The sequence below is a fragment of the Melanerpes formicivorus genome, unplaced genomic scaffold (assembly GCF_026170545.1).
Source record: "Melanerpes formicivorus ecotype bairdi unplaced genomic scaffold, bMelFor1.0.p_v2 SCAF_39, whole genome shotgun sequence".
Lineage (NCBI taxonomy): Eukaryota > Metazoa > Chordata > Aves > Piciformes > Picidae > Melanerpes > Melanerpes formicivorus.
In genome coordinates, this window is record NW_027142391.1 from 946,984 (window position 1) to 965,427 (window position 18,444).

Below are 18,444 nucleotides of genomic sequence, written 5' to 3' on the forward strand. Positions count from 1 at the left end.
TGCTGGCAGCTGGAGATGCTGAAAAGCTGAGTCCCACAAGCCCTTAGCTCCTGGACTGCGTGGAGGAGCTGGAGGCCAAGTGCAGACATCCTGTCTGTGCCAGGGCCAGCCCCTGCCATGCCCAGGAATGCCAGGGTGAGGCAGAAAGGCACCAAGGAGAGCAGGGAGCATGGCAGAGGTTGAGGAGGAGGCCAGCGCTGGGAGATGGAGCCCTGGTGGCCTGGTCGTGGTTGTGGTGCCCCAGCAGCCCCCCTGGGCTCACAGTGCAGGGCTGAGTGCCCCAGCAGCCCCCCTGGGCTCACTGCAGCCCCCCTGGGCTCACTGTGCAGGGCTGAGTGCCCCAGCAGCCCCCCTGGGCTCACTGCACAGCCCCAGCAGCCCCCCTGGGCTCACGGCAGCCCCCCTGGGCTCACGGCAGCCCCCCTGGGCTCACTGCAGCCCCAGCATCCTGGCCATGCAGGTTGGAGCCAGCAGCAGCCCCCGGCCGGGAGGCTGGGCAGGAACTGTCCTCGGTCACCACTTTGCTTTCCCCGCGGGGCTGCCTTCCCTTTGTGCCTCCCCCCTGGGGGCTCTTTGCTTTGTCAGCTGAAAGGGCTCGGACTGAGCCTCTGAACCTCGTGCCCGGGCTGGAGCCTGGGGCTGGCTGAGCCCCTGGGGTGCTGCCCCGGGCTCCCCTCCCTGCCCCGGGCTCCCCTCCCTGCCCCGGGCTCTCCTCCCTGCCCCGGGATCCCCCTCCCTGCCCCGGGATCCCCTCCCTGCCCAGGGCTCCCCTCCCTGCCCTGGTCCTGGGGCAGGAGAGCTGCTCCCCATCTCCCTGCCCCTCCACCCCAGCCCTGCCTCCGGCTCCCCAGGACCCTCCCCTTGCTGTCTCCTCACTGAAGCCCCTGCCAGGCCTCTCAGGTGCCCCTGCCCCGGTTCCTGCCCCCTCCCTGCCCCTTCCCCCCCCGTCCTTGCCCCTCCCCAGGCCCGCGGAGCCTTTGCAGAGGGCTGAGCCAGCGCCGTGCTGGGGGCGCCCAGTGGGGCTGGGAAGTAGGTTATGGTGCTCTGCAGCCTCCCTGTGCCAGCCTGCAGCACAGAGCAGGGGATTGTGCTGCTCCCTGAGGGAATCTGGGGCAGAGCCAACAGCACCACCCCAGCCCCTCGGCCCCGGGGCTGCCTTGCCCTTTGTTGTGCTTGGGGGCTCGCTGAGCTCAGCACCAGGCTGGGCAGGATGGGACCCTGTGAAGGCTGCTTTTTAGGTGCTGAAGGGGAAAGGATCCAGGGGAAAGCAAACCACCTGGCTGTGCAGTTTGGCCTCCCTGTGGGCTCTGACAGGAGAGGGAGAGAGCTGGGGGGGGGCTGGGGGGAGCTGGGGTGGTTTGGTCTGCAGGAGGGGAGGCAGAGGCAGGGATCCTCCTGCTGCTCCCCAGCACTGCTCCCCAGACCCTTCCCCAGCTTCATTGCCCTCCTCTGGACACTCTGCAGCCCCTCAGTGTCCTTCCTGGGGTGAGAGCCCCACAGCTGACCCCAGGACCCTCACCAGCTCAGTGGGGTGCTGGTGCCAGCCCCAGCTCCAGCCCCAGGGCTGTGCCTGGGATGGATGTGGGCTCCCCAGGGAGAGGTGGCTGTGCAAAGTGCCTCAGTGGTTGGATGAGGAGATCTGAGCCTTTCTGAGCCCACATTTCATCACTGCTTCATTCCCCTGGCTCTTCAATGCCAGCTTTGTGCTGCTGAATGATCTCCCCTGGGGGAGGGGGTTTGGAAAGCCCTCAGGCCCCCCAGGGAGCCACCGCTGGGGCAGGAGCAGCTCAGCTGCAGGGCAGCTCAGGGGCAGGGCTGGGGCAGGAGCAGCTCAGCTGCAGGGCAGCTCGGGGGCAGGGCTGGGGCAGGAGCAGCTCAGCTGCAGGGCAGCTCAGGGGCAGGGCTGGGGCAGGAGCAGCTCAGCTGCAGGGCAGCTCAGGGGCAGGGCTGGGGCAGGCTGGGAGTCAGTGGCAGCAGCCCCTGGGAGGAGCTGGGGAGGTGGAGCAGGGGAGTGGGCTCCAGCCCTGCCGCAAGGCTCTGGGCTGGGAAAGCAGGGGTGGAGCAAAGGTCCTGCCCCAGGGCTCTGTCTGGGCTGGGGCTTGGTAGCCACCCTGGGAAGGTCCTGGTCCCCCTGAAGCTTCACAAACCTCCCTCAGCACCACAGGGCAGTAACAGAGTCCCAGCAGGTTGGTTTCTGCAGAGCCAGCCCCGGGGGGATGGGAGGAGGGGCAGCTGCTCCCCGGGGGCAGAGCAGAGCAGGCAGAGCAGGCTGGGACTGATTGCTGTGGCCCCAGAGCTGAGTGCAGGGCTGCTGAGAGAGCCCCCAGGGGCTGGGCCACCCCCAGGCTTTGGCTCTGGCTTGGCTTCCACCGAGCCCCAAACCCGAGTGGCCCTTTGCAGAGGCAAAGCAGCCCCAGGAGGAGGCAGCTGGAGGTGAGCTGCTGAGGAGCTCTGTGCAGCTCCCAGCGGCTGGGGGGGTTGGATCTGCCCTGCACTGAGCACACCATCACCATCATCATCCTCTGTCAGGAGCAGAGGAGGCTGGAGGTGAGGCTGGGGGCAGAAAGGGCCCTGCCCAGGTTCCCTCTGTTGATTTCAGGGGATTCCTGCTCCACCAAGACATCTCCCCCTCCCCCTGCTCCCCCCAGCCTCCAGCAGGGCAGTGAGCAGCAGAGGAGGGGCTTGGGCAGGGAGCAGCTGCTCCCCCACACCTCTGAGCCTGTGTTCCTGCCTCAGAGCCCCAAATTATCTCTGAAAAGGCAAATTTATCTTCTGGTGCTGCACAGAATGTCCTGGAGCCTGCCCCAGAGCTGCAACCCAGCCCTGGCTGCTCCTCCTCCTCAGCTCCCAGCTGCTGCTCTGGGGCAGGCACAGGGCAGGGCTGTGCCAAGGGCTGGGAGGCTCTTGGGGAGGCTGTGCTGGGAGCCTTCCCTCCCTGCTCCTGCCACACCGAGTGTGTGGTCACAGCCCTGCCGCTGATGAGCCACAGCCTGGGCTGGAAGGGGAGGAGCAGCCAGGAGGGCAGATGGGAGGGGAAAGCACCAGGGTGGGAGCCACAGCCTGCAATGGTTTCCAGGTGGCCCCACAGCGGCTTTGGGATCTCACCACAGCCTTAGGCTGGGCAGTTGGTGGCTGCAAAAGAGCCTTCTGGCTGGGGGCTTCTCCCCTGGCCCATGCCCAGGACCACACTCTGCCCTCCCATGCCACCAGCATCTCCTGGGCCCTCACTGAGCACTCCTGAGGAGCTGGGAGCTGCAGGAGCAGGGGCAGGCAGGAGGCAGCTGCAGGAGCAGGGGTAGGCAGGAGGCAGCTGCAGGAGCAGGAGCAGGCAGGAGGCAGCTGCAGGAGCAGGAGCAGGCAGGAGGCAGCTGCAGGATCTGGAGCAGGCAGGAGGCAGCTGCAGGAGCAGGGGCAGGCAGGAGGCAGCTGCAGGACCAGGAGCAGGCAGGAGGCAGCTGCAGGAGCAGGGGCAGGCAGGAGGCAGCTGCAGCATCAGGGACAAGCAGGAGGCAGCTGCAGGATCAGGGGCAGGCAGGAGGCAGCTGCAGGAGCAGGGACAGGCAGGAGGCAGCTGCAGGATCTGGAGCAGGCAGGAGGCAGCTGCAGGAGCAGGGACAGGCAGGAGGCAGCTGCAGGAGCAGGAGCAGGCAGGAGGCAGCTGCAGGAGCAGAGGCAGGCAGGAGGCAGCTGCAGGATCAGGAGCAGGCAGGAGGCAGCTGCAGGAGCAGAGGCAGGCAGGAGGCAGCTGCAGGATCAGGGACAGGCAGGAGGCAGCTGCAGGATCAGGGGCAGGCAGGAGGCAGCTGCAGGAGCAGAGGCAGGCAGGAGGCAGCTGCAGGAGCAGGGACAGGCAGGAGGCAGCTGCAGGAGCAGAGGCAGGCAGGAGGCAGCTGCAGGATCAGGAGCAGGCAGGAGGCAGCTGCAGGATCAGGAACAGGCAGGAGGCAGCTGCAGGATCTGGGGCAGGCAGGAGGCAGCTGCAGGATCAGAGGCAGGCAGGAGGCAGCTGCAGGATCAGAGGCAGGCAGGAGGCAGCTGCAGGATCAGGCAGGCAGGAGGCAGCTGCAGGATCAGGAGCAGGCAGGAGGCAGCTGCAGGATCAGAGGCAGGCAGGAGGCAGCTGCAGGATCAGAGGCAGGCAGGAGGCAGCTGCAGGATCAGGGGCAGGCAGGAGGCAGCTGCAGGATCAGAGGCAGGCAGGAGGCAGCTGCAGGAGCAGGGACAGGCAGGAGGCAGCTGCAGGAGCAGAGGCAGGCAGGAGGCAGCTGCAGGATCAGAGGCAGGCAGGAGGCAGCTGCAGGATCAGGGACAGGCAGGAGGCAGCTGCAGGATCAGGAGCAGGCAGGAGGCAGCTGCAGGATCAGGGACAGGCAGGAGGCAGCTGCAGGATCTGGAGCAGGCAGGAGGCACTGCAGGATCAGGGACAGGCAGGAGGCAGCTGCAGGATCAGAGGCAGGCAGGAGGCAGCTGCAGGATCAGAGGCAGGCAGGAGGCAGCTGCAGGATCAGGAGCAGGCAGGAGGCAGCTGCAGGAGCAGAGGCAGGCAGGAGGCAGCTGCAGGATCAGGGACAGGCAGGAGGCAGCTGCAGGATCAGGGACAGGCAGGAGGCAGCTGCAGGAGCAGAGGCAGGCAGGAGGCAGCTGCAGGAGCAGGGACAGGCAGGAGGCAGCTGCAGGAGCAGAGGCAGGCAGGAGGCAGCTGCAGGATCAGGAGCAGGCAGGAGGCAGCTGCAGGATCAGAGGCTGCCACAGCATCTCCTGCACATGGAGGCAGCTGAAGCTCTCTTTGCTCCCCATGACCTGGTTCTCCATGGGGTTTACAGAAGTTCTTCCTCCCAGGCCTGCTGCCCCTGGGTTCTGCTCCAGTTTGGCCAGTGGGAGTGAGAAGGGAAGGAGGAAGAGGAGGAGCAGGAGCAGCACTCAGAGGAAGCTGGCTGGCAGCACAGCTGTGTCCAGAGCAGAGAGCAGAGAGCAAATGTCACTCTCTGGACCTTCACATGGACTTAAAAAGGAAGAGAGTTGCTTGTTCTGCCTCCTGACCCCTGACAGGGCAGGGTGCCCGTGGCAGCTCCCCTGGGTGCAGCACCCCTGGGTGCAGCACTCCTGGGTGCAGCTTCCCTGCCCCGGGGATGAGCTCTTTGCAGCGGGGAACCTCCGGTCCTGAGCGGCCAGGAGCAGAGCTGTGGGGCTGGGGCTGGGGCTGGGGCTGGGGCCGGGGCCGGGGCCGGCCCGGGGCCGGGGCCGGGCGGTCGGAAAGGTGGATTTCAGCAGCCTAATTGAGCATTCTCTGCCTCTGTGTCCATTTCACACTCCGCTGGCCGCGAACACAGCCCCTGGCTGCTCAGACTTCCTTGCAGTTTAGCTCCATTTCACCCCGGGCCAGGGGGAAGGTGATGCCACGTCTGGGTGCCCAGCGCCCCGGGGAGCTCAGCACAGAGCTGGGAAGCAGCTTCCCTGGTGGCTTCCTCCCGAGGGATGCCTCCAGCTCCAAGCCCTTTGCTGCCAGCAGCTCTGGCCCGGGGCCGCCCCAGTCCTGTCCTGCCTGCTGCCTCCTTCCCTCCCCAGCCCCCCCAGGGGCTCTGCTGGGGGCTTCCTGCCGCTCCTCACTTAGCCACAAGAGGGAAAGCTCTTAGACATCCCCTGGGGGCTCTGACTTCCTGCCCTCCGTCCCGGGAGGCTTTGAGCATCACTCTGTGAGCCGCTGATGGAGAGGTTTGGGTTGGGAGGGACCTTGCAGCTCCCCCAGTCCAGCCCCCTGCGGTCAGCAGGGACAGCTTCAGCTGGGGCAGGCTGCTCAGGGCCGTGCCCAGGCTGCTCAGAGCCGTGCCCAGGCTGCTCAGGGCCATGCCCAGGCTGCTCAGAGCCGTGCCCAGGCTGCTCAGGGCCGTGCCCAGGCTGCTCAGAGCCGTGCCCAGGCTGCTCAGAGCCGTGCCCAGGCTGCTCAGGGCCATGCCCAGGCTGCTCAGAGCCGTGCCCAGGCTGCTCAGAGCCGTGCCCAGGCTGCTCAGGGCCGTGCCCAGGCTGCTCAGAGCTGTGCCCAGGCTGCTCAGAGCCGTGCCCAGGCTGCTCAGGGCCGTGCCCAGGCTGCTCAGAGCCATGCCCAGGCTGCTCAGGGCCGTGCCCAGGCTGCTCAGAGCCATGCCCAGGCTGCTCAGGGCCGTGCCCAGGCTGCTCAGAGCCGTGCCCAGGCTGCTCAGGGCCGTGCCCAGGCTGCTCAGAGCCGTGCCCAGGCTGCTCAGGGCTGTGCCCAGGCTGCTCAGAGCTGTGCCCAGGCTGCTCAGGGCCGTGCCCAGGCTGCTCAGAGCCATGCCCAGGCTGCTCAGAGCCGTGCCCAGGTTGCTCAGGGCCGTGCCCAGGCTGCTCAGAGCCGTGCCCAGGCTGCTCAGAGCTGTGCCCAGGTTGCTCAGGGCCGTGCCCAGGCTGCTCAGAGCTGTGCCCAGGTTGCTCAGGGCCGTGCCCAGGCTGCTCAGAGCCGTGCCCAGGCTGCTCAGGGCCGTGCCCAGGCTGCTCAGAGCCATGCCCAGGCTGCTCAGGGCCGTGCCCAGGCTGCTCAGAGCCGTGCCCAGGCTGGCCTGGCAGGGCTGCAGGGCTGGGGCATCTCCCCCTCACCAGCAGAGAGCCTTCCCAGGGAGGGGTCAGTGGCACTTTAACAGCCACTCAGGCTTGCTGCAGGGCCCTGGGAAGGCCACCAGGATGTCTCTTAGGGCTGGCAGGCTCCAACCATCGTTTTCTGCCTCCTCCTTGCAGCTGTCTGCAGCTCTGGGGTTTGCTTCAACGGTGGGAGCTGCACCGAAGGCTCCTCCCAGCCCTGCCGCTGCCCCCCCGGCTTCCAAGGGCCTCGCTGCCAGTACGGTGAGTTGGGGCTCCCCAGGGCCCCCCTCCCACCCCCAGCGGGGAGGGGAAAGGCTGCAGAGCAAAGGATGCCCCAGGGGGGTGGGCTTTGGGCTTTTGTCCCAGCCCCTGTTTGGCCTTCCCAGCCCCAAGGATCTGCTCTCTGCTTTCACTGGCCTCAGCCTGGGGGGGTGGGAAGCTGACTGCCTGCAGGGGAAAGGCTTCTGCTGCCTGCAGGGGAAAGGCTTCTGCTGCCTGCAGGGGAAAGGCTTCTGCTGCCTGCAGGGGAAAGGCTTCTGCTGCCTGCAGGGGAAGGCTTCTGCTGCCTGCAGGGGAAAGGCTTCTGCTGCCTGCAGGGAAAGGCTTCTGCTGCCTGCAGGGAAAGGCTTCTGCTACCTTGCTGCAAAGCACAGCCCTGGGTGCTGCACCATGGCTCTGGGTGCTGCCTGCCCTGGGTGCTGCACTGAGGCCCTGGGTGCTGCCTGCCCTGGGTGCTGCACAGTGGCCCTGGGTGCTGCCTGCCCTGGGTGCTGCCTGCCCTGGGTGCTGCACCATGGCTCTGGGTGCTGCCTGCCCTGGGTGCTGCCTGCCCTGGGTGCTGCACAGTGGCTCTGGGTGCTGCACAGTGGCCCTGGGTGCTGCCTGCCCTGGGTGCTGCCTGCCCTGGGAGGCTGCTGCAGAGCAGAGTGGTGCCCAGAGACTCATCCTGCTCAGGCAGAGAAGCCTTTTGCCCCTCACCTGGCCCCTGTGCAAGCAGCTCCCTGGCCCCTGGGGGATGAGAGCTCCTCACAAGCAGCTGCCCAGGGCAGGGCTGTGCAGCAGGGGGCTGGGGAGAGCAAACTGGGAGAGGCTTTGAGCAGCCTGGGCTGGGGGAGGTGTCCCTGGCCATGGCAGGGGGGCTGGAACTGGATGAGCCTTGAGGTCCCTTTGCAACTCCAACCATCCCAGGGCTCCAGGGATGCAGGAGGGAGGCAGAGGCCTCCTGCTGAGGCTGGCTGAGGGCAGCAGCCTGGGGGGCAGGCAGAGGGGAGGGAGGGAGGGAGGGAGCTGCTGGCTCCTCAGAGCCATTCCTCTGCCTGCAGTCCCTGTGCCTGCTCTCAGGGGCACTGCTGTGGCCTTGCTGGCAGGGAGCACAGAGCTGGCCAGGCTCCTATCACACCTTTCAGCAGGGATATCTTTGCTGGCCAGCCTGCAGCAGCAGCCAGCCCCTGTTTACCCTGGCTGGAAAGCAGGAGGTGCCCAGGCTCCCAGCGGGGGGATGCTGCCCTTCCTGCTCTGCTGAGCTCTTGGGAGTGATAATATTTGAGCTCTCCTGCATTCCCTCTCCCTGCTTTGAAGGCAGAGCTCTCACTGGGGCTGGGCAGCTCTCAGCACATCCTCTTTACCCTTTGCTGCTGCCCCTTGCCTCTCAGAGAGGTTTTGATCCTCCCAAGTGCTCTCAGGGGAGAGGTTTAGCATCTTCTCCTCCCCCTCTGTGAGGTGGCATCGCTGAGCTGCTGTGTGTGGGGCTTGGCAAGCCAGAGGAGAAGGCTGAGCTGGGCTCCCCGGCTCCAGAGGGACAGGGAACTGCTGGAGAGAGCCCAGCTGGGGGGCACAAGGCTGCTGGGGGCCTGGAGCAGCTCTGTGAGCAGCAGAGGCTGGGAGCCCTGGGGCTGTTCCAGAGAGCAGCCTGGGAGGACAGCTCCTCTGAAGGGCAGAGCCCTGCTCGGTGCTGTGTGCTGGCAGAGAGGTGGTGCTGAGCCCTGGCAGGGCTGGGGGAGGCAAGCAGCCAGGGCCCTGTAGGGGATTAATCTCTTAGGGAAGGAAAATCCTCTGTGAAGCTGTGGAGCAGAGGGAGGGAAGAGAGCTGCAGCTGGGGGCACAGCTGGGGCTGTGCCTGGTCCCTGCCCCTGCCAGCTCTGGGCTGCTCCCAGCCCCAGCCAGGGCCCAAGGTGCTCCCAGGATGCTGGGGGCTGCAGGGCACCTCTGCAGAGCTTCCAGTCCACCCCCCCTGCCAGAGCAGAACCACATCATCTGGGGCAGGTCACACACCAGGCAGGGCTTGAGGGTCTGCAGAGAGGGAGTCACAGAGCTGCCAGGGCTGGCAGGGAGCTCAAGGCTCAGCCAGCCCCAGCCCCTGCCATGGGCAGGGAGCCCTCACACCAGAGCACCTCCAGCCTGGCTGCAAACACCTCCAGGATGAGGCTGCCACCACCTCCCTGGGCAGCCTGTGCCAGGCTCTCACCACCCTCCTGGGGAGGAGACTCCACCACCTCTCTGTGCCCATCACCAGCACCCTGGCACCGCCCTGGCTGTGCAAACCCTGGCAGCTGCTCCCTGAATGCCTTCTCAGTTGGTCTGATTTGAGTTCCCAGGGCTCAGCTGGAGTGCAGCAAGCAGCCTCTTGGCTGTCTGCTGTCAGGCTGAAGCTGTCCAGCTCCAGGCAAGGCTGGAGGAGCCCAGGCCCAGGCCAGGGCATGACTGCCCTCTGTTTGAGGGAGCTCGGTGGTGGGTGGGAAGGAGCTGCTGCTCCAGGAGGGCTCTGGTGGGCTGGGAAGCTGCCTTGCTCTGCCCTTCCCCAGCTCTGCTTGGGGGCAACTCAAGAGCTGGGGATTCCATTAGGAGGTGGTTAGGTTAGGTGAAAGGAAATGCCTGGCTGGGGGCCCCAGGGGAGCTGCAGCCCTCTGCTTGGGCAAGTGAAGAGGGGAGGGGTCCCGGGGCTGGGGGTGGCAGGGACCTGGCAGATCAATCAGTGCCAACAGTGCTCAGTGGGTCTGTAACGTTCCCACAGGTCCTGGAGTGTTCTGGGGAGCTTTGGAGCTCCTCAGGCTGAGATCTGTCAGGGGAAGGCAAAGCCTGGAGGGAAGCTGTGCCACAAGAGAGGGATCCTGTGGCTGGGGCTGCAGCAGGCTGAAACAGAGCCACAGAATGGGCTGGGGGGGAAGGGACCTCGGAGGCCATCCAGCTCCAGCCAGGTTCTGGAGGGCTTTAGGGTCCCTGTGGCCCCCTGAGCTCTGCTGCAGCTCTCCACAGCCCCTGCAGACCCCTGAGGCTCCTGGTGCTGAGGGCTGCCAGGGGCAGGCAGAGCTCGGAGGGAAGCTGCAGGTTGTGCCACCTGGGGAGGAGCAAATCCACACTCCCTGAGGAGCCTTCCCTCGGGGCAGCCCCTGGGGAGCCTGCTCCTGGCTGCTTTGTGTCCTGGGGCAGAGCAGGAGCCAGGGCAGCTGAGCTCTGCCACCTCCTGCTGCTGGGGAGCCGCTGGAGAGCAGGGGCCACGGGAGCAGGGTGCAGCCTGGAGGGGCCTGGGGGAGCAGCAGGAGGAGGGGAGGGCAGCCCAGGACAGCCCAGCTCTGCTGTGAGCCTTGCTGGGAGCCCTGAGCCAGCAGCAGGGGAAGGTTGGGGAGGAACCTTCCTGTGTTCCCTGGGTGCTGCCTTCCCCGAGGGATCCTCTCCAGCACTGCTCTCAGCAGCTGCTCCTGACCCCCCCAGCTCCTCCCCAGCCTCAGGGCTGCCTGCCCTCCCGGCCCTGTGGTGCCTGGGGCTGTGTGCCCCGAGTGCTGCAGCCTGTGCAGGAGCTCCAGCAGCAGCCCAGCCTCTGCTCCCACTCCCTCTTGCTTCTGGGAAGATGCTGAGAGGGTTCCTGCTCCAGAGGCTCAGGAGAGGAGAGCTATGTGAGGAAGGGAGGATGCTTTCCGTGTGCCCTGGGGCCAAGCTCGAGAGCCTGTGCATTCCTCTTGTGCAATGCTGAGCTGTCCTGGGGCTGCTCCCTACAGCCCAGAGGCTGCTGCCTGATAGCACAGGAGGGAAATCTCCCCCTGAGTGCCCCCCAGAGAAGCCCAGGCTGGCACCAGCCAGCAGAGCAGCTCCCTGCAGAGGGCTTTTGCTGCTGGGTGTGTTGCAAAACCCAGAGGAAAAAATGTTATCTGTGGGGAGGGGAATCCTCCTCCTGAGCCTGTGGCACCAGCTCCACAGAAGGGGCTCAGGGAGCTGCTGCCTCTGCAGCTGCTTTGTCCTGAGCTTCCCTGTGGGCTTAGCCTGGGTCCTTCTCTGCAGCAAGCACTGTGGAGCCTGGGGCTGTGTGTGGGCAGCCAGGGGCTGTGCTGTGTGGATACCACCAAAGCCTCAACCCGAAGGTGGGCTGCACCTGAACAGAGCCCCAGCAGCAGGGGTGGAGATTCACCTGGCCAGGGGGCATCCTGCAGCCCCTCCAGGCACAGCCCCACCAGGCACAGCCCCACCAGGCACAGCCCCACCAGGCACAGCCCCCTCAGGCACAGCCCCCCCAGGCACAGCCCCTCAGGCACAGCCCCTCCAGGCACAGCCCCCTCAGGCACAGCCCCCCCAGGCACAGCCCCTCCAGGCACAGCCTCAGGCTTTGGAGGAAGCCAGCTCCAGACCCTGCTCCTCCCTGAGCTGTGGAGCTGGAGGAGACCTTTGAGCTCCTCAAGTCCAACACCCCCCTGGAGCTCCCAGCCCCACCACTGCTGAGCCACGACCCTCAGCACCACCTCCTTGTGTCCTCTGCACACCTCCAGGGGATGGGGACTCCACCACCTGCCTGGGCAGCCTGTGCCAGCCCCTGAGAACCTTCCTGGGGCCTCTGTGACCCCTCCACACCCCTGCTGGCTGCAGGGACCCCTGTCAGACCCCTCCAGCTCTACAAACCAGCCAACCCCCCCAGTTCTGAGGGCCCACAGGTGTTTCTGGTTTGCTGCATGTGAATGCACATCAACCACCTCTCCTCCTGCCTCCCTGGGCAAATGAACCCCCAGCTGAGCCTGGAAATGCTCCACTCCAGCCCAGCACAGCTCCCAGCTGGGCTCTGGGGCTGCTGGCCCTCAGCTGCCTTCTGAGCTCATGCTTTGTGCTCTGCTTTCCCTTTGCTCTGGAGCATGAGCTGAGAACCTGGCGAGATGCAGCCCTCAGGACACCCTCATGCCCATCACACCCTGGGCTTTGCTTGCCTGGAGCTGCACAGGTCCAGGCTGGGCCAGCGCTGCCCACGCAGGGTCAGAGAGGTTGCTGCTGGTCTCTGCTCGTAGCTAATTAGTGACAGAGCAAGAGGGAAAGGCCTCAGGCTGCCACTGGGGAGCTTCAGACTGGACGTTGGGAAACACTTTTTCCCCAGCAGGAGTGGTCAGGACTGGAATGTGCTGCCCAGGGGGTGGTGGAGTCACCCAGCCTGGATGTGTCTGAAGGTGCTTTGGATGTGGTGCTCGGGGCTGTGGTTTAGGGGTGACTTGGCGATCCTGGGAGGGGCTTTCCCACCCTGAATGGTTCTGTGGAGCCCTTGCTGTGCTCGCAGAGGCCGCAGGGCTGCACCTTGCCCCCGCAGTGCGGTGTGGGAGGCTGCCCCGAGGCGGGCGGCAGAGCCCTGCCCGCGGCCGAGGAGCTTCGTTCCGTCCCCCTGGCGGTGCCCTGCCTGCCGAGGAGCTCGCCGAGGAGCTCACCTCCTTGACGGGGAGGGTTTGGGGATGTCAGCGATGAGGAGGGTCAGAGCTGGACAAGAGATGCCTGTGAGCTGCAGGGAGGTGTTGGCCTTGCTGCCTGCACCGTGCCCTGGCTCTGCCCCGGGAGCAAAGCGCTCCGGACGTCGCTGGCCGCTGGCTGGGGAAGGTGACCTCCTCCTCTCCTCTCCTCCTCTCCTCCTCTCCTCCTCTCCTCCTCTCCTCCTCTCCTCCTCTCCTCCTCTCCTCCTCTCCTCCTCTCCACCTCTCCTCCTCTCCTCCTCTCCTCCTCTCCACCTCTCCTCCTCTCCTCCTCTCCTCCTCTCCACCTCTCCCCCTCTGGAGGGCTGCTCTGGACTCCTTCCCTTCCTTTTCCCTCCCCCCCAGCCCTTTTGTTTTAACTTGTGGCTTTAACAAGAAGCAAGTGGCAGTGACCCTTTCCCTGGAGACCGAGGGAAGTGTGTGGGGATGTCCTTTGTGGCTTGGCAGTGAACTTGCTGAGGACGACACAGCCCCCTGCTCATTAACCCTGCTTTCCACAGCATTGCCTTTTGTTTCCAGGGGCAATGTGATGTTTCATCCCACCATTAATTGCCTAATACCAATTATGGCCCAGACAAGCCAGCCCCTGTTGTAACTTGCTCATTCTCTTCTCCAGAGCTCTTACTCTTGACACCTATTATGCAGCTGGGTGCAGGAGCAGCCCTTGTAGCGACATAGAAATAATGAGATCAGTGATCGATCGTCCTGCAGGGACCATCCTGTCCCACCCACGCTACTGCAGCCCCCCAGGACCGGACAAAGCTCTGCCCTCCCCTCTCCCCCCTCCCCCTCCCTCCCCCCCCCCCCCGGGTGCTTTGTTGTTCGGAGCTTAATTATTTGGAGACAAAAGGCCTGGGAGGGGTTGGGGATTTTTCCCAGGGGCTTGGCAGCGCTGCCGAGCCGGAGGGGCAGCGGCCGAGGGGCAGCGGCCGAGGGGCAGCGGCCGAGGGGCAGCACCAGCGGGGCAGCGGTGGCCGAGGGGCAGCAGCCGAGGGGCAGCAGCCGAGGGGCAGTGGCTGAGGAGCAGCGGCTGGGGGGCAGCGGCCGAGGGGCAGTAGCGGCCAAGGGGCAGCAGCCGAGGGGCAGCGGCTGAGGAGCAGCGGCTGGGGGGCAGCGGTGGCAGAGAGGCAGCAGCCGAGGGGCGGCGGCTGAGGGGCGGCGCTGCCCCCCGGCTGCTGCTCCCCGGCCGCTGCCCCTCGGCCACCGCTGCCCCTCGGCCACCGCTGCCCCTCTGGCTCAGCAGCGCTGCCCCCCGGCCACTGCCCCTCGGCCACTGCTGCCCCTCTGGTGCTGCCCCTCTGGCTCAGCAGCGCTGCCCCTCGGCTGCTGCCCCGCGGGTGCTGCCCCTCGGCCACCGCTGCCCCTCGGCCGCTGCCCCTCGGCCACCGCTGCAGGAGGCCAAGCTCCCCAAACCTCTGCTCGGAACAGCTCCTGCTCCCCCCCGAGCTGCTTTCCAGCTGGCCAGCCCCTGGAGCCCTGTGCTGGGTCGTGTTGCAGTGGCTGTAAGAGAGGAGCTCCAGCCCGCAGGGCATCCCACCCCTGCCCCAGCACAGCCCCGAGCGAGGCAATGCTGCAGCGACTGGGTGGTGAGAGATCAATGCTGCAGCGCTGCCCCTGGGGCTGAACTCATCCCGGCCGGGGCTGCCGGTGGCCCTCTCCCAAGAGCTCCAACTCTGTTAAGTTTCCTTCTGGCCAGAGGGAGGGGATAGAGCCTCTCGATCTGCTCGGGACAGCAGCTCCCAGCTGCATCCCTCCTCGGTGCCTGCCTCTCCCTTCCAGCGGGCTGAGGTTTCCCCTTGAAGCACTTCCAGGTTATCCCTTGGGAAATGACTTTATCCCACTCCTGATCTGGCTGCCGGCAGAGCTGCGGGACCCCAGCTCTCAGCAGAGCCCCAGCAGTGCCTGAGTGCCTCTGGCAGCTCCTGGGGCACCCAGAGGAGGGCAGATGAAGGGGAGGGCTGGGGGGAGCAGGGAGGCTCAGACCCAGCACTCGGTGGAAGCTGCACAGAAGTCACCTCAAGGCTCGGGCAGGAGCTGTCTCCTGGCCAGGACAGCAGCACCTTGCCTGCTCCTGGGGGAGCACTGACCCTTGGGGGGTGCCCCTGCTTTGGAGGGGGGAATCTGGTGCCATCAAGGTGTCCCTTCACAGCCTGAAGTGCCCTGGCTGTGCTTGCAGCAGCCCTGGCCCAGGCTGCAGGTGGAGATGTCCTCTGCTCCTGGGGGCTCTGCTGGGTGTGCTGGAGAGGGGCAGCTGCTGCCCAGCTGGGGTCCCCTGGCATTGCAGCTTCCTTCAGGCCTCTTGCAAGGGGGTGTGAAGTCACTTGGCAGCAGGCTGAGAGGGTTCCTGGTCTCTCAGCTCGAGGGCAAGGTGGGGCTGGGGGCTGTGTGAGTGGAGGCTTCCTTTCCCGTGGGGGTGTGGGGCCAGGTGAATGCCAGGTGAATCCTGGCTGCCCCAGGGGGGCCTGGGCGCTCTCATCAGCACCAGGAGTCCCTGCTGTGAGCAAACCTTTCCTGCAGAGAGGTGCCAGGGTCAGCCCCTGATGGACCCCAGACCTGGGCACAAGCCTGGGAGCAGTTTCCTGCTGGGTTTGGTTGCCTCTGCTTTGCTCCTCAGCGATGTGTGAGCAAAGCCCAGGGCAGGGAGCAGCCTCCCAGCAGCTCCCTGGTGCCTGCTGTGCACAGGTGGAGCCTGTGGGGGTGAGGCCAGGGAGCCATGCTTGGCCTCAAGGGTCTGCAGGCAGCCTGCAGGCAGGAGCCAGCAGAGCACCAGGCAGGGTCCTGCTGCACTGGGGCAGCTGCAGGCCATGGAACTCAAACTCAGCAGGGCAGAGTTGCTGGAGCCACACTTTTCACACCTCAGAGGGTGGTGAGGGCAGGGCTGGGCATGCCCCTTCCCACCACCTGGCAGCTTGTCCCCCAGGAAGCCTGGGGAGGCAGCTGAGGCGCTGCCAGTGCTGGCAGGCTGCTGCCAGGGGAGGATTAAGCAGAGAGAAATCCAGCAGGATTTCCTTAAGCTCCAGCAGGTCTCAGGATTACTGCAGAGTGAAACAAAACTTGCAGGCTGCGGTGTCTGAGCAGCAGGCAGGGAGCTCCCAGCCCAGACAGGACTGAGGGAATTAGGCAGGGAGTGCCTTTGATCACATCAGCCTTGTTTTGATCACTGTCCTGCTCTGACTCCACTCCTGGCCACTAATGCCTCTAATTCCCTCTGCCTTGGCAGGGCTGGGAGGGCAGCCAGTGCTGTTCCTGCTGCAGGACTCATCCAGGCTTGTGCTGCACAAAGAGCAGCCCTGCAGGGATGCCTCTGCGAGGAGCTGGCCTGGGGCAGGGGCAGCACAGCTGGCAGGGGCAGCACAGCTGGCAGGGAGCAGGGGGTGCCTGGGGGGCAGGGGTGGCTTTGCCCATCCCTGTCCCTGTCCCCACCCCTGTCACAGCTGCATGCACTGCATGCAAGTGCTGCTGTGCTGCTCTCAGCCACCCCTCCACCTTCCCCTGCGCCCAGGAGGTGCTGCTGGGAGCCACTTGCTCCGTGCCTGCTGGCTGAGTGCAGCAGGGTGGCAGCTCTGTGATCTGTGGGGTGCTGGGTGCCTGGCACAGCAGCTCCCAGGGCCAGCAGTGGCAGCTCAGCTCCATGCCATTGCCTTTTTGTTTCACTGGGCCATGCTAATAACCAAGTGGAAAGGTCCACAGCTGCCTGCAGCCCTGCAGGGCTTGCTGCCTCCTGGGGGGCTGCCTGCAGCCTGCAGCAGCCTGGAGCAGCCTGGAGCAGCCCTGCACTTGCTGCCTCCTGGGGGGCTGGGGACATGCAGCCAGGGCTGGGCTGGGGATGTGCAGGCAGGGCTGGGCTGGGGGCTGGGGGCTGGGGATGTGCAGGCAGGGCTGGGCTGGGGGCTGCGGGCTGGGGACAGCTTTCAGGGCTGGGAGCATCTCCCGGAGGGGCTCAGTTTGTGCTGGGTCCTGTCCTGCTGGTGCTGAGCAGCCCACAAGAGGGTGAAAGCTGCTGGGTTTGCCCTCAGGCGGCGCCCCAGGGGGGCTGGCCCCAGGGGTTGACCTTCCTCCCCTTCTCCCTCCTCCCTTGCAGACGTGGACGAGTGCGGGGCTGGGCAGGGCGGCTGCGAGGGGCAGTGCCACAACACCGTCGGCAGCTTCCACTGCAGCTGTGCGGCAGGGCTGAGCCTGGCCCGGGACGGCAAGGCCTGCACAGGTAGGGCTGGAGGGGAGGCTTCGGCTCCTCCCTCCCCTCTTCCACCTCCTGCATGCCTCTGGTGATGCTCAGCCCCCAGGCTGCTCCCTCGTGGGAGGTGGTGGCAGGAGGAGAGCCTGGGCTGTGCTCGGGGGCAGAGCTTGGTCCTGGGGAGGTTCAATCCTGCCACGGAGCTCAGCTGGCTGCTCCAGAGCCTGCATCTCCTCACTGCTGCTCCTCTGCTCTCCTGCAGCTGAGCAGGAGCTGCAGTCCTGAGTCTGTGATGTGCAGACACCAGCTGGGACCTGCAGGAACCTTCTGGGCAGGACCTTGCTGTGGCCTTCTGCTACTTGGAGTCCCCTGCAGTGCCAGGAGCCCCTGCTGGGGCCAGGGAGGTCACTGCTGGTCCCCTGCAGAGCAGGCAGCTCACACAGTGCCCAGGGCCACACTGAGACACCTGCTGTGGGGTGCTGGGGGGTGCTGGGGGTGCTCTGGGCTGGGGGTGGCCATGGCTGGGGCTGGCCTGGCCCTGGCTGGGGGTGGCCCTGGCTGGGGGTGGCCTTCCCCCGTGCTGTGTGGTGAAGCTCTCACATTTTGTGGTGGCCTTCTCAGATGCTCTCAGCCCTGCCCTGCTTGGCAGAGCAGCCACAGCGCTCCGGCAGAGGCTGCTGGCAGGCTGGGAAGGAGTCCTTGCTGTGGCCACGGGCTGGGGTGCTCCAGGGCTGCAGAGGAGGCTCTGTCCCTGCCTGGCTGTGTGCAGCATTGCTCTTGTTTTGTTGAAAATAGCTGAGAAGTATTTCCTGGCTGGGTCCCACAGCAGAGATGTGTGAAACAAACAGCTCTGCCCTGGCCTTAGCCAAGTGAAGCTATTTGCAGCTTCCCCAGAATTCCCCTGCTGAGGATTAGCTGCTCAGATGATGAAGAGCTGCAGCATTCTGCTGGAAACAAACAATCCTCTCCTCCTCTCCTCCTCCTCTCCTCCTCCTCCTCCTCCTCCTCCCCCTCTCCCCCTCTCCCCCTCTCCCCCTCTCCCTCTCCTCCTCTCTCCCTTTTTCTTTGGTTTCTCTGAGCCCTTTCCCCATTCCCTGTGCCCCCTCTCTGCCAGCTTTTGCCCCTCACTCCTGCCCTTGCCCAGCCCCTGCCCAGGAGGGACTCCTGGTGCCATCCTCCTGCAGCTCCTCCCTTGCTCTGCCTGGGTTTGCTCTGTGCTCAGGCCCTCCCTGGAGGTGTCCAAGGCCAGGCTGGGTGGGACCCTGGGTGACCTGGGCTGGTGGAGCTGCCCCTGCCCGGGGCAGGGAGCTGGAACTGGGCCACAGGTTCATGGGAAGGGTTGGGTTGGAAGAGGCCTTCAGGACCATCCAGTTCCAGCCCCTGCCACGGGCAGGGACAGCTCCACCAGCCCAGGCTGCTCCTTGAGAGCCCTTCCACCCCCAACCACTCCCTGATTCACCAGGAGTGGGGAAAGCTGAGCCCTAAATTCACTGACAGCAGACTCTGCCCTGCCCTGCCCTGCCCTGCCCACACCCTGCCCTGCCCTGCCCACACCCTGCCCTGCCCACACTCTGCTCCAGCTTAGCTCTCTGGGCACCAGCACCACAGGTGCTGATTGTTCTCTCCCTGCCCTCTGCCTCTCCCTCAGCCCTTCTGCTCCCTGCTCTGCTCCCTGCTCTGCTCCCTGCTCTGCTCCCTGCTCTGCTCCCTGCTCTGCTCCCCACTCCTGCCTCCCTTTCTGGCCTTCCATCAGGTGAGAAGCTCCTCAGGACCCTCCTGACTGCTGGCACAGGGCTGGGGAAGGGTGGATGGGGCTAGGTTGGTGTTGGTGCAGGTGGGGAGGGGCTGGAGGAGGCAGAAAGGCTCTGAGGAAGGTCTGGAGGCTGCACAACCTTCAGCTCCTCTTGATCCAAGCCCTGGTGGAGCCTGGAGGCAGCAGCCTGAGCTCCAGGGCTGGAGGTTGGATGTTTG

General features: G+C 65.8%; 1 protein-coding gene across 1 annotated transcript in view; it reads left to right on the plus strand.

Annotated features, from left to right (window-relative positions):
* MEGF6 (multiple EGF like domains 6) overlaps window positions 1-18,444 on the plus strand; it is a 75,496-nt gene that overhangs the window by 10,103 nt on the left and 46,949 nt on the right. The window contains exons 4-5 of the mRNA XM_068158174.1: window positions 6,748-6,852; window positions 16,381-16,503. Coding sequence (XP_068014275.1) covers window positions 6,748-6,852; window positions 16,381-16,503 — 228 coding nt within the window. The remainder of the gene's footprint in view (window positions 1-6,747; window positions 6,853-16,380; window positions 16,504-18,444) is intronic.